General features: G+C 39.6%; 1 protein-coding gene across 1 annotated transcript in view; it reads left to right on the plus strand.

The window, feature by feature from the left end:
- Ttc37 (tetratricopeptide repeat domain 37) overlaps nucleotides 1–14,120 on the plus strand; it is a 115,092-nt gene that overhangs the window by 49,918 nt on the left and 51,054 nt on the right. The window contains exons 21-31 of the mRNA XM_028760086.1: nucleotides 1,093–1,195; nucleotides 4,859–5,035; nucleotides 5,131–5,275; nucleotides 5,414–5,492; nucleotides 5,582–5,643; nucleotides 6,790–6,846; nucleotides 8,251–8,319; nucleotides 9,338–9,412; nucleotides 10,371–10,512; nucleotides 10,844–10,869; nucleotides 11,830–11,852. Coding sequence (XP_028615919.1) covers nucleotides 1,093–1,195; nucleotides 4,859–5,035; nucleotides 5,131–5,275; nucleotides 5,414–5,492; nucleotides 5,582–5,643; nucleotides 6,790–6,846; nucleotides 8,251–8,319; nucleotides 9,338–9,412; nucleotides 10,371–10,512; nucleotides 10,844–10,869; nucleotides 11,830–11,852 — 958 coding nt within the window. The remainder of the gene's footprint in view (nucleotides 1–1,092; nucleotides 1,196–4,858; nucleotides 5,036–5,130; nucleotides 5,276–5,413; nucleotides 5,493–5,581; nucleotides 5,644–6,789; nucleotides 6,847–8,250; nucleotides 8,320–9,337; nucleotides 9,413–10,370; nucleotides 10,513–10,843; nucleotides 10,870–11,829; nucleotides 11,853–14,120) is intronic.

A 14,120-nucleotide genomic window follows, 5' to 3' on the forward strand; every position in this document is an offset into this window, starting at 1 on the left:
CCCTTTCCTCATTCCTCTCCCACCAGAAACCCCCTATCTCATCCTCCCTCCTCCTGCTTCTATGAGGATGTGTCCACACTCACCCACCCACTCCCACCTCCTCTCCCTCAAATTCCCCCATACTGGAGCATCGAGCCTTCACTGGACCAAGGACCTCCTCTCCCACCTATGCCCTACAAGGCCATCCTCCCCTACATATACAGCTGTGGCCATGGGTCCCTTCCTATATTCTCCCAGACTGGTGGTTTAGACCCTAGGAGCTCTGGTTGGTTGGTGTTGTTGCTCTCCCCATGGGGCTTCAAACCCCTTCAGCTCCTTCAGTCTTCTCTCTCACTCCTCCATTGGGAACCCCATGATCAGTTCAATGGTTAGCTGTGAGCATCTGCCTCTGTATATGTCAGGCTCTGGCAGACCTCTGAGGAGACAGCTATATCAGGCTCCTGTCAGCATGCACTTCCTGACATCCACATCAGCATCTATCTTTGGTGACTGCACAAGGGATGGATACCCAGGTGAAGCAGTCTCTGGACGGCCCCTCCTTCAGTTTCTGTCCTACACTTTGTCTCCATATTTGCTCCCATGAGTATTTTGTTACTCCTTCTAAGAAGGACCAAAGCACTCACACTTTGATCTTCTTTGTTCATGAGCTTCATGTGGTCTGTGAGTTGCATCTTGGGTATTGTGAACTTATGGGCTAATATCCAATTATCAGTGAGTGCATACCATGTGTGTTTTTTTTTGTGACTGGGTTACCTCACTCAGGATGATATTTTCTAGTTCCATCCATTTGCCAAAGAATTTCACAAATTCCTTGTTTTTAATAGCTGAGTAGTACTCCATTGTATAAATGTACCACATTTTCTGTATCTATTCCTCTGTTGAAGGACATCTCGATTTTTTCCAGCTTCTGGCTGTTTTAAATAAGGCTGCTATTTTCTAAATGTATCAAGATTGTATTTAGAGATAATTTTATAAAATAACACTGCCTTGTTTTCTGGGAAATGTTCTTAAAAGAACAACAGGTTTATCTCAAGTTGATTCTAAGTGTTTGTTTTGTATATTTTTATGGTACACAACCTCACCTGACTGCAGGTTTAGGTGAGTGCCACCTGATGCTGGGGAAGGCGGCCTTAGTGGATTTCCTGGACGGAAAAGCTGTGGACTATGTGGCACAAGCGCTGGGGTATTTCACCCGGTTAGTACCATCTTTGTTTAGCACTTGCTTGCTTGGTAGTATAATAAAGCTAAATTTGGAATATAATTTTATGCCTGTGCTGCTAGATATAGCATATAGTTATTCAGACTGTTAAAACATAAATAACAGACTAGCCAATTAATTCTGTAGCATACAAACTGAATTACTTTTACATAGGGAGAGACGTCTTGTGCTCTTTGTGGTGGCTGCCATGCTGCAGAAAGGAGAGATCCAGCAGCCGCTAGTGGAGCAGCAGGTCTGTCAGTGTGTTAGAACTCTCTTTCCTGGCTCTGACATGGTGGCTGTCTGCTGCAAATCATAGAGGCCTGGAGCTTCACGTATGGAGCATGCTTTACACTCATCAGTAGGGTCTGCTTCAGCTTTTAGATGGGCCGAAGGTAAAGAAAAACAAGCTTTCCCAATAATCTTGGAGAGAAGCCAACTATAAGACTAAAGTGCTGTATCTAATAATTTCTAAAGAACCTGGAAAATTTAAATCTAGAATATTATAGAAGTGCAACATATTAGTTGTGTTAGATGACTTTAATAATTCCACATACTAGTTAGAGGTCAGGAGGATGCTCTCAGGTAAGAGAAGTTGCTGGGCAAGCATGAGAACCTGAGTTTAAATCCACAGCACGCAGGCTGGCTGTGTCTTCATGTATGCCTCTAACTCTGCTGTTTTGGGAGGCCAAGCCCAAGAAGGACTGAGTCTTACTGGGTGCCAGCCTGGCTCTGGGTTCAGTGAGGTCATCTGCCATGTGTCAGAAAATATGACAGAGAGGGATAGAGCAGGATGGCTGATGGCTTCTGCAGTCAGACGAACACACACACACACACACACACACACACACACACACAGAGGTAACACCAAATCTACAGATTATGTTATGCTGTGGTGCCTGTCACCTAAGCCACTTGAGGAGCAAAGGCAAGAGGAGAACAACTTCAAAGACAGTCTCAGTAACACCTCAAGAGCAACTATTTCACTGGGCTGATTTTAAAACTTAGTTTTTTAAAAAGAAATTAAAGCTGAAAAGCCATGAGTTTGAGCTGTTAAGAGGTCCTGTGGCGGCTTGATGCCCCGGTGTAGGGAGATGCTAGAGGGATAAGGCGGAAGTGGGTGGGTGGCTGAATGCCATCTTAGAGGCAAGGCAGGGGGGATAAGATGGGGATTTCTGGAGGGAAGATCCAGAAGGGGGACAACATTTGTAATGTTAATAAATAAAATAACCAAAAAAAAAAAAAAATAATAATAATAATAATAATAATAATATAATAACAACAACAACAAAAACAAAGAGATAGTGTTAGTTTATTGTTTAAAAAAAGAATATTACTTTTTTCTCCTTTCATGTGTCAACTTTAGAAAACTGACAAGATGTTTAAAGGAACTTAGGAATACTATCCTTCCTCCTGAATCTCACAGGAATTTTGCTGGGTTACTACTGCCTTGGTGTTTCTCAGGAAGACCTGGGAAATGGATCCTGACTAGACTCCGTCTGCTTCTCCATCTGCTTGTGACACAGCAGTTTGTCGTAGCTGGGTATTGGGATTTGCCCTACAGTGAGATGCTTGAGAAGGGAGGAGAGAAACATGTAGCTCTGATTCTTTCCATTCTGTAAGGAACTAGCTCTTCATGTCTCTCCCAATGCCTCTGTTTACTTTCTGAGTCTTTCTTCAGGCTGCTCTTTCTTGCTTCTTTTTTTTTTTAAATTGGATATTTTATTTACATTTCAGATGTTATCCCCTTTCCCCATTTTTCTCCCCACCCCAGGAACCCCCTATACTATCCCCCTTCCTCCTGCTTCTATGAGGATGTGTCCCCACCCACCCACCCATTCCCACCTCCCCACCAACGATCTGCCACACACTGAGGTGTCCAGCCTTCACTGGACTAAGGACTTCCTCACCCACCTATGCCTGACACTGTCACCCTCCCCTACATACATATCTGGAACCATGGGTCCCTCCCTATGTGCTCCCAGGCTGGTGGTTTAGACCCTGGGAGCTCTGGTTAGTTGGTATTGTTGCTCTCCCCATGGGGCTGCAAACCCTTTCATCTCCTTCAGTCTTCTCTCTCACTCCTCCATTGGGAACCCCATGATCAGTTCAATGGTTAGCTGTGAGCATCTGCCTCTGTATATGTCAGGCTCTGGCAGACCTCTAAGGAGACAGATGTATCAGGCTCCTGTCAGCATGCACTTCCTGACATCCACATCAGCGTCTACCTTTGGTGACTGTACATGGAATGGATACCCAGGAGGAACGGTCTGTAGACGGCCCCTCCTTCAGTTTCTGTCCTACACTTTGTCTCCATATTTGCTCCCATGAGTATTTTGTTACTCCTTCTAAGAAGGACCAAAGCAACCCCACTTGGTCTTCATTCTTCATGAACTTTATGTGGTCTGTGAGTTGAATCTTGGGTATTTCAAGCTTCTGGGCTAAAAATCCAATAATCAGTGAGTGAATACCATGTGTGTTCTTTTGTGATTGTATTACCTCACTCAGGATGGTATTTTCTAGTTCCATCCATTTGCCTAAGAATTTTACAAGTTCATTGTTTTTAATAGCTGAGTAATATTTCAATGTGTAAATGTACCACATTTTCTGTATCCATTCCTCAGTTGAAGGACATCTGGATTTTTTCCAGCTTCTGGCTATTATAAATAATAGCCATTAAGCTATGAACATAGTGGAGCATATGTCCTTGTTATATGTTAGAGCATCTTCTGGGTTTATGCCTAGGAGAGGTATAGCTGGGTCCTCAGGTACATGCTCTGTCCAATTTTCTGAGGAACCACCAGACTGATTTCCAGAGTGGTTGTACCAGCTTGCAATCCCACCAACAATGGAGGAGAGTTCCTCTTTCTCCACACCCTCATCAGCATCTACTATCACCTAAGTTTCTGAACTTAGCCATTCTGACTGGTGTGAGGTGGAATCTAAGGGTTGTTTTGATTTGCATTTCCATGATTACTAAGGATACTGAACATTTCTTTAGATGCTTCTCGGCCCTTCAAGTTTCCTCAGTTGAGAATTCTTTGTTCAGCTCTGTACCCCATTTCTTAATAGGGTTATTTGGAGAGGGCCAATATCCAATATATACAAAGAACTCAAAAAATTAGACTCTTACTTGCTTCTGAATTAAGACTTTTATGTTTTCCTGGTTAGAGTTTTGTTATTTTGTAGTCAGCAAAAATCCTTTGTTATCACCAAATATAGTTGGTACAGATATAGTCAATAAATTTTCTAGTCTTTTGAGGGGAAGTTGAAAGTCTGGGGCTTTTATAACAAAGTCATTGCCTTAATTATTGATAAGCAGTCAAAAAGGCACATTTTAGAACCCTAATACTAACTAACACTAAACTGAAACAGCAACAACAGAACTGCCTTAAACTAGTCCTGGAGTGCTGCCAATGATGTATTTGGTTTCTGCTGCTTTTAACAATTATGATGAAGGAAAAAAAATGCAAAATTTCCTTCCACATAAAATAAGCAGTTCCTCCCACCTTGCCTTTTTTCTAGTTCTGTTAAATGACCAGTGAGACATATGCAGAGCCTGACATTGCCCTCAGTCAAGACTGTATATAGGTCTAAGGATACAAAGTTCTGAGTGACAGCTTTTGGACCCAATTTTGAAAGCTTTTGTTTGTCTGGCAGGGCCCTGCAGCATCAACCTGATGTATCTTGCCTTTGGAAGCTCGTGGGAGATGCCTGCACCTGTCTGCATCCTGTTTCACCATCTAAAGTGCATGTTCATGTCTTGGGAGCCCTTCTCGGCCAGCAGGAAGGACAACAAGTCTTAAAGAAGGATGGGCTCCTGTGTCTTGGAGGAAGGTGATTTACAGAGATTGCCCGTCATTGGCATTCCAATTGAATTTGAACACTAGATTTTTAAAAAGACCATACCATTTATTTGTATTTTTCTGCAGGTGTTATGGTCGTGCATTAAAATTGATGTCTACATCTAATACATGGTGTGATCTTGGAATTAATTATTACCGTCAAGCCCAGCATCTAGCAGAAATTGGCAGCAGCATGAATGATCTTACTGAGCTACTGGAGAAATCTTTGCATGTATGAGAAGTTTTTTATGAACTAAAACCCAAGTGATTTAATGGAAGATGTTATTAATACTTTATTTAAACATTAAACTACATATTATTTGTATAAATGCTGATATTCAAGAAATAATTTAATTTCACTTCTTTTTAGTGTCTGAAAAAGGCGGTGCGGCTGAACAGTAATAATCACTTATACTGGAACGCTCTTGGTGTGGTTGCATGTTACCGTGGTAAGAACTGAGTACTACTCTTTTTTAGTTTACACGATGTTTGTTTTCGAGCAGCAAAGTTCAGTTACATTAAGTTCTGTATGTTTCAGGAGTTGGAAATTACGCTCTTGCTCAGCACTGTTTCATCAGATCAATCCAGGCAGAACAAATTGTAAGTGCTCTGTGCATCTGCAAATAGATCGGCAAAATTTGATGCAATAATTTGCTTTTAAAATTAGTTCATTTTATGTGTGCAGGTGTGCCTGTAGACATCAGAGGATTACTTTGGGATGAAGTTGGTCCTCACCTTACGCTGTGTTGAGGAAGGGTCTCTCTCACTTTAAAAAAATTATATTTATTTATTGAGTGTGTGTATATGTACTTGTGCATGATTGTAAGGATAACGTTGAGTTTAATTTATTCTTTGCTAGTTTTGTACACACCCAAAGATGTTTTGGAAATATCCAGCTCCCTATGCTCTAACCCTCCGCCCTCCTCCACTGACCCCTACATTCCCAAATGCCTGTCCTACTTTCATGTCATTATCATCTTCCTCTCCTCCTCCTCCTTGTCCTCCTCCTCTCTTCCTCTTCTTCCTCCTCCTCCTCTCCTCCTCTTCCTCATCCTCTTCTTCTCTTCCTCTCCTCCTCCTCTTCTCCTCTTCCTCCTCGTCCTCCTCGTCCTCCTTGTCTTCCTCCTCTTCCTCTTCTTCTTCCTCCTCTTCCTCCTCCTCTTCTCCTCCTCCTCCTCCTCTTCTCCCTCCTCCTCTTTCTTCCTCTTCTTTAAATGAGCTACTGACCTTAATTGGATTGCTTGTGTGAGCATGGATACGGGGTTATTTGTGGAGTATGGCCACGTTAACAGTAGCTACACCACTGTAGAGATAGGCATCCTGGTCTCTATTAGCCTTGAGCTCATTGAGCTCCACCCCCAGTGAGGGAGCTGATGGCTGATGGAGACCGGGAGGCCTGTTTCTACAGGATGCTGATGTACTCAGTCTTGTACAGATCTTGTGCAGGTAACCATTGCTGCTATGACTTTTTGAGTGCAGCAGCCAATGTTGCCCGGTTCAGAAGACTGAGCAGCCCCTCCCGCCCTCCAGCTCTTACATTCCTTTTGCTGTTCTCTGACATGTTTCCTGAGTTTTAGAGGGTGTGCTATAGATGTCCTATTTAGGGCTGAACACTGAAGCCTCCACAAGTCTAGGGATAGTGCCACATCCTACTGTGTTCATAGTTATGAGTCTGTATTAACTGCTGCCCACTGTAAAAAAAAAGCTTCTCTGAATGAGACTTGTTTTCTTTTAAATGTCTTTTAGAATGCCGCTGCATGGACCAACTTAGGAGTGTTATACCTTGCGACTGAAAACATCGAGGTATAATTATCAGTTGTAAAGAAATCCTATATGTATTATCTATCCAGTATGTAAAATATCCTAGTTAATTGGTGGCATTTACTTTATTATGTTGAAAAATTTTTCCTTGAAACTCATGAATCTTCTCATTTTATATTTATATAAAACTTTCACCCTTCGAGACAGCATCTTTCTATGTAGTCCACACAAGCCTTGAACTCACTGTGTAGTAGTCATCCTCTTACTTCAGCCTTGTTAGGTAGTTTTTATAGATGAAAACAATTCTCTTATGAATTCATTTGGTAACAGCACAAATATAAGAGATGTTGTTTGTTGGCATTTTTCGCTGGGTGAGTGAAGATAAGAGAGACAATTAGTAGTTTTTAATATCTTAAATTTAACCATTAATGTTGTAATTTAGATTTTGGTTTTAGCAAATGTTATTACCCCTAAATATCCCAGTGGAATTCCTCCCAGTTGAGCCAATAGAGTGGAGTTTCTGGAATCATGTTATAGGCCATATGTGGGAAGCCTTCACAAGTCTAGGGATAGTGCCACATCCTACTGTTTCTTGGTGTGCTTAGTGTGCTAAATCCAGTTCTTTGACAGAAAAAAAATGCGTAATATTCTTTTACATGAGTGATTCTATCTAGTCACACACTGCAACAATGATCCGCTTTGTAAGATTGTGAATTGAAGTAAATTCTTACGTTAGATTTTGACATATGTGAAGGTGTTCTAGCTGTAGCTCAGTGAAAGAAAACATACTTGGTGTGGGCAAGGCTCTAGGTTGAGTCTCATGTCCCCTGGGCACAATCATTCATGAGCTTTCTTCTTAAAAAAGGTCTTTCCTGACAGCACGTGGAATATCCTGAAACAGCAGAAAGCAATATGGAATAAGTGTGTTGTTGTTGTTTTTAAAGCAGGGAGCAGGGAACATATGAACTTACTGTCCAAGAGAGGAACATCTCTAACGTTTCTTGACTGCCTATTGTAGAATTATGTTGTTAATCTCTCTTTCTAGGAGCAGGTCATATCTTCAGCTCAATTGGTTGTATGTGTTATTCCCTCAGTAAGGGAGGCTGGAGTCAGCCCTATTTAATCATTTATCTTACACATAGTTAGCACATGGTATTGAATGGTCTGCAGAAAAGGTGACAGAGACCTAAAGGCAGTGACTGTGATCCAGATAAAGATAGAGACCTAGAGTATCACTTTACAGGGGACCAGAGCTCTTCACCTGTAGAGGCACAGCATTATTCTAAGACTGTGTAGCTAAAACACTGAATTCTAATTGTGCTTTAATAATGAAATTTTACATTTATATATATTCATGACAGGTTTGAATTTTCTTACTTTATGCTTTTTAAACCCCTGAAGTTTATGAAATTGCTTGATGTGATATTTTTTGCTATTTTTACCTAGCAAGCCCATGAAGCATTCAAAATGGCTCAGTCCCTTGATCCATCTTATTTATTGTGCTGGATTGGACAAGTAAGATATACAATTATTAACAAACTTATCAATATGCAATAACCTCCTATTAGTGCTAATGTTGATAACATTACATGTAGCATTTGAAAATTCATTGCATGCCAATCATTGTGCTAATGCCTTTGAATACAATATTTTACTTTATCTGTTGTCAATTCTTTGAGGTGTGGCTATTGTTATACTCTTTAAAGATTTAGACATTTAAACTCAGGTGTTGTAAATATTGTGACCCAGCTGGCAGTTATTAAACTTTAAATCTCATAAATGTTATTATTAGCTTGCCTATTAACTATTAATAAGCTTGCATTTGTAAAGATGATTCACATTTACAAAGATTATTATGGTTATTTTTTTCTAATTTTCTATAAAATCTTCATGTTGGGATGTGCACTCATGAGTATTTTCTCTTTGACCAAGTTTAGATTTTTGTACTGCCAGGTAGAATCAGATTGTTACTAGTTTGGATCTGTCACTGATTATTTTACTTTGATCATATCACTTACAAAATAGTATTGGAGGTGACTGGATGGCTTGTCTGAATTGTAATATATTGCTAAATGGTTCAGCAACGGTAGTCTAATTCAAGTTGTCTGACACAAGCAGAGATAGGCTTTTCCAGGAGGGCGATTTCCAGTTTCCTGTCCTCATTAAGTGCAGTGGCACATGGGAGCAGGGCATTGTGCTGTCCTCTGTGTCAGTTTTGGACAGGGAGCACTGGGATTTGCATTTCTGCTGGTTGTCAGTGTGATGATGAGATTGTTCTAGGGTATGTTGTGGTACTCTAGATTAGCAAATACTAGCTTAGTTGCCTACATGTTAAATGTTTAATATTTTGAAAGTATTTTGTTCTCTAAAATAATTATCTCAGGATACTACTCACAGGCTTAGTTAAAAATGGAAGGATGGAAGTGAAACTTAACTTTGTTTTCAAGCATACCTTGTAAATCTCTGAACCATTTATTATCATCATTTTTATTTTTTTAAATTAATTAAAACCTTTAAAAAATTCTTTTAATAGGCTCTTATTGCAGAGAGAGTTGGAAGTTATGATACCATGGATCTCTTCAGGCACACTACAGAGCTCAGTATGCATGTAAGAATCTGAATGTTCTTCTTGGGCAGATATTATCCATCTACCAAGATGGGTAGAGACTGGGAACAGTGACCCTCAGAAGGTGGAGGCAGGAGGAGCAGGAGTTCAAGGTCATTTTCAGCTACAGAGCATGTGTGAAGTCAGCCTGAGCTACACTAAATCCTGTCTCAAAAAAATCAAAACCAGAAATAAAAAGTAAAAGAAAAAGATAAATAGTGGCATAGTGTTATAAAGTGGTATAAAATGTTAATGATAGCTGTTTTTTCTCTGTCTTAACATAAACTGTCTTTACGAGAAATATTTGTTTTTATCTTCAGTGTTCAAGCTGATGAAAAATGACAGTGAGATTACATTTATTGATTCACTTTTCTGTTTATGGGTGCTTTGCCTGTATGTATGTCTGTGTACCAAGTGTGTGCCTGGTGTCCATGGAGGCCAGAGGAGGGCATTGGAGGGCCTGGGGATGATGTTACAGACAGTTGTGAGCTATCTTGTGGGTGCTGCAAATTATCTGGGTCTTGTGGAAGACCAGCCAGTGCTCTTAACCACTGTGCTGTGTCTCCAGCCCCAACATTGAGATTTATTACATATAATAAGAGTAATGTTGAAAAGAAATTGAGATTATTTTAAAAAAATGGACATGATGGCTTTAGTTGATAACTAGACTCTGGAAATACATTGAGTTAGTTTTGTTTAACCTGTGGAAATGGTCTGAGAAGGGAAAGCGAGCCCATCTGGCAAGCCTTTGTTCTTTACTCTTTATTGTATTTGATTCTCCTCAGGATTAGAGAAGCAATTTTAAATTGATCTCAACCATTTTCCCCCTCATGGCGTCTTTTGTTAAAGGCACTTAAGGAAGACTAAGCTAGGATGCTATTGTTATTGAAGTATGCTACTTTCTTTCTTAGTTTTAATGAAATATTTATTATTCTAAGTTCAATTGGATTTTTTTTTTAAGACTGAAGGAGCAATAGGTTATGCATATTGGGTTTGTACAACATTACAAGACAAAAACAACAGAGAAACAGAGCTATACCAGTACAACATCCTCCAGATGAATGCTGTCCCCGCGGCACAGGGCGTTCTGTGTAAATATGTAGGTAAGACACCTATTGCGTGTGGTACAGTATCACACTACTGAAATGACTTTTTTTTTAAATTTACTCATCCTATATTAAATATTAGTGTTATTCAGCTGCTAACTAGACTTTTTGTTGTTACTTGGAAGGAGTACAATTGTTAAATCAAAGTAATGGCTTTGAAAAAGTGATTAACCCCCCTTTATTACTTTCTGATTGAAGATGTCCTTGTACTAATGGAAGTGTGCTGAAGGTTAATGGTTCTGAGTTGCTGCTGCTGTCTTTCCTCTGTACCCCATTTCAGTGTGGCCACAGACATTTTGCTTTCTTTAGCTTGTACTTCTTTTGGGAGAAAGATCACAATCCCCAAGTTTCATAGTTTTAGTTAGGAGATTAGAAAAGATAATGTATAGGAGATGTTGAACCCATACCCAAGGGCGATCACCTTTTCCTGTCAACTCCTAATTATCCTGTAAAATGTTGGAAAAAATACATTTAGATCTAGCAAATTGACAGAGTGGTAAAGTTTATTAGCTTTACCTGGTAATAATTTCCTTTGTTTTTAAAATAAAACCATCACACACCTTTTTATCTCTACTTCACTTAGTACTCATTACTACTGGGTCCTTTAGGCAGACTGTACAACTGAATTTTACCTGGGATATGAAAGAGAAAGTACTCTTTACTTAGGGTTTCAGAAACACAAGTGCTACAACAGTATTAGGCTGTGCACTTGGCAGAAATAGTCAGAATAGAAAGCAGCAGCAGAATAACATGAATTCAAACACAGGAGAGAAAAGGGTTCTACCTAAGTATTGACAGTCAGTTCTCTTGTGCCTTTAGTATGTGCAGAGGGCAATGCATTTACAGGTATTAGCACGTTGAGACATTGTCATCTATTGCAGTGTGCTGACAGGAAGGACGCTGCTAAGTCCCCAGAGATAAGGAGGTGTTAATTCAGAAATCTTATTCACCACTTTCTTTATTTTAAAACAATTTAAAGGTTTTATATAAAGAGGTAAATCTCGATTTTGGCTGGGGCAGACACCTAACTGGTCTGCTCCCGTGAAGACACTGTATCTTGAGCCATCCTAGAGGAACCACTGCACTCAGAGCAGCAGGATTTCAGGATCCCAGAGGAAGCCTGAGTCTCAGGAGTTCTTCCAAACAGGAGCTCAGGATCACAGGATCACAGAGACATTTGGACTCTGAGGAGTTCTGACACAAGCAACATAACTGGAAAGACAGGCTCCAGTCAGAGACAGTGGGTGCAGGTAACACTAGAGTTAACCAGATGGGGAAAGGCAAGCACAAGAACATAAGCAACAGAAACCAAAGTTACTTGGCATCATCAGAACCCAGTTCTCCCACCATAGCAAGCCCTGGACACCCTATCACACTGGAAAAGCAGGATGCAGAATTAAAATCACTTCTCATAATGATGATAGAGGACTTTAAAAAGGACATAAATAACTCTCTTAAAGAAGTACAGGAGAACACAGGTAAACAGGTAAAAGCCTTTAAAGAGGAAACACAAAAATCCTTTAAACAATTGCAAGAAAACACAAACAAACAGGTGAAGGAATTAAACAAAACCATCAAGGATCTGAAAATGGAAGTAGAAACAATAAAGAAATCTCAAAGGGAGACTACGCTGGAGATAGAAAACCTATGAAAGAGATCAGGAGTCATCGACGCAAACATCACCAACAGAATACAAGAGATAGAAGAGAGAATCTCATGTGCAGAAGATACCAAAGAAAACATTGACACAACTGTCAAAGAAACTGCAAAATGCAAAAAGCTCCTAAGCCAAAACATCCAGGAAATCCAAGACACAATGGGAAGACCAAACCTAAGGATAATAGGTATAGATGAGAGTGAAGATTCTCAACTTAAAGGGCCAGTAAATATCTTCAACAAAATTATAGAGGAAAACTTCCCTAACCTAAAGAAAGAGATGTCAATGAACATACAAGAAGCCTACAGAACACCAAATAGACTAGACCAGAAAAGAAATACCTCCCGTCACATAATAATCAAAACATCAAATGCACAAAACAAAGAAAAAATACTAAAAGCAGTAAGGGAAAAAGGTAAAGTAACATATAAAGGCAGACTTATAAGAATTACACCAGACTTCTCACCAGAGACTATAAAAGCCAGAAGATCCTGGATTGATGTCATATAGACCCTAAGTGAAGACAAATGCCAGCCCAGACTAATATACCCAGCAAAACTCTCAATCACTATAGATGGAGAAACCAAGATATAGCATAAGAAAACCAAATTTACACAATATCTTCCCACAAATCCAGCACTTCAAAGGATAATTGATGGAAAACTCCAACATAAGGAGGGAAACTACAACCTAGAAAAAACAAGGAACTAATCTTCCAACAACCCCAAAAGAAGATAGCTACACAAACATAATTCCACCTCTAATAACACAAATAACAGGAAGCAACAATCATTTTTCCTTAATATCTCTTAATATCAATGGACTCAATTCCCCAATAAAAAGACATAGTCTATAAGACTGGATATATAAACAGGACACAGAGTTTTGCTCCATACAGGAAATGCACCTCAGTGACAAAGACAGATATTACCTCAGAGTAAAAGGCTGGGAAACAATTTTCCAAGCAAATGGTCCCAAGAAACGAACAGGCGAAGCCATTCGAATATCGAGTAAAATTGACTTTCAACCAAAAGTAATCCAAAAAGATAAAGAAGGACACTTCATACTCATCAAAGGAAAAATCAACCAAGATGAACTCTCAATTCTGGACATCTATGCTTCAAATGCAAGGGCACCCACATACATAAAAGAAACTTTACTAAAGTTCAAAGCACACATTGCACCTGACACATTTGAGCATCCCACTCTCAGCGATGGACAGATCATGGAAACAGAAACTAAACAGAGATAGAATGAAATTAACAGAAGTTATGAACCAAATGGACTTAACAGATATCTATAGAACATTTCATCCTAAAACAAAAGAATATACCCTTTTCTCAGCACCTCATGGTACCTTCTCCAAAGTAGACCATATAATTAAAATGGTCACAAACCAGGCCTCAACAGATACAAAAAGATTGAAATAATCCCTTGCATCCTATCAGATCACCACACACTAAAGCCGGTCTTCAATAATAACAGAAACAATGGAAAGCCCACATACATGTGGAAACTCAATGATGACTTGATCAATGAAGAAATAAAGAAATTAAAGACTTTTTAGAATTTAATGAAAATGAGGACGCATCATACTAAAACAAGTGGGACTCCATGAAAGCAGTGCTAAGAGGAAAAAACTCATAGCTCTAAGTGCCTACAAAAAGAAACTGGAGACAGCATACACTTGAAAGTGCTAGAACAAAAAGGAGCAAATACACCCAAGAGGAGTAGAAGGCAGGAAATAATCAAACTCAGGGCTGAAATAAACCAAGTAGAAACAAAAAGAACTATACAAAATACCAACAAAACCAGGAGCTGGTTCTTTGAGAAAATCAACAAGATAGATAAACCCTTAGCCAAACTAACCAGAGGGCACAGAGACAAGTATCCAAATTAATAAAATCACAACTGAAAGGGGAGACATAACAACAGAAACTGAGGCAGT

Source organism: Grammomys surdaster, unplaced genomic scaffold, assembly GCF_004785775.1.
Source record: "Grammomys surdaster isolate TR1022 unplaced genomic scaffold, NIH_TR_1.0 126391, whole genome shotgun sequence".
Lineage (NCBI taxonomy): Eukaryota > Metazoa > Chordata > Mammalia > Rodentia > Muridae > Grammomys > Grammomys surdaster.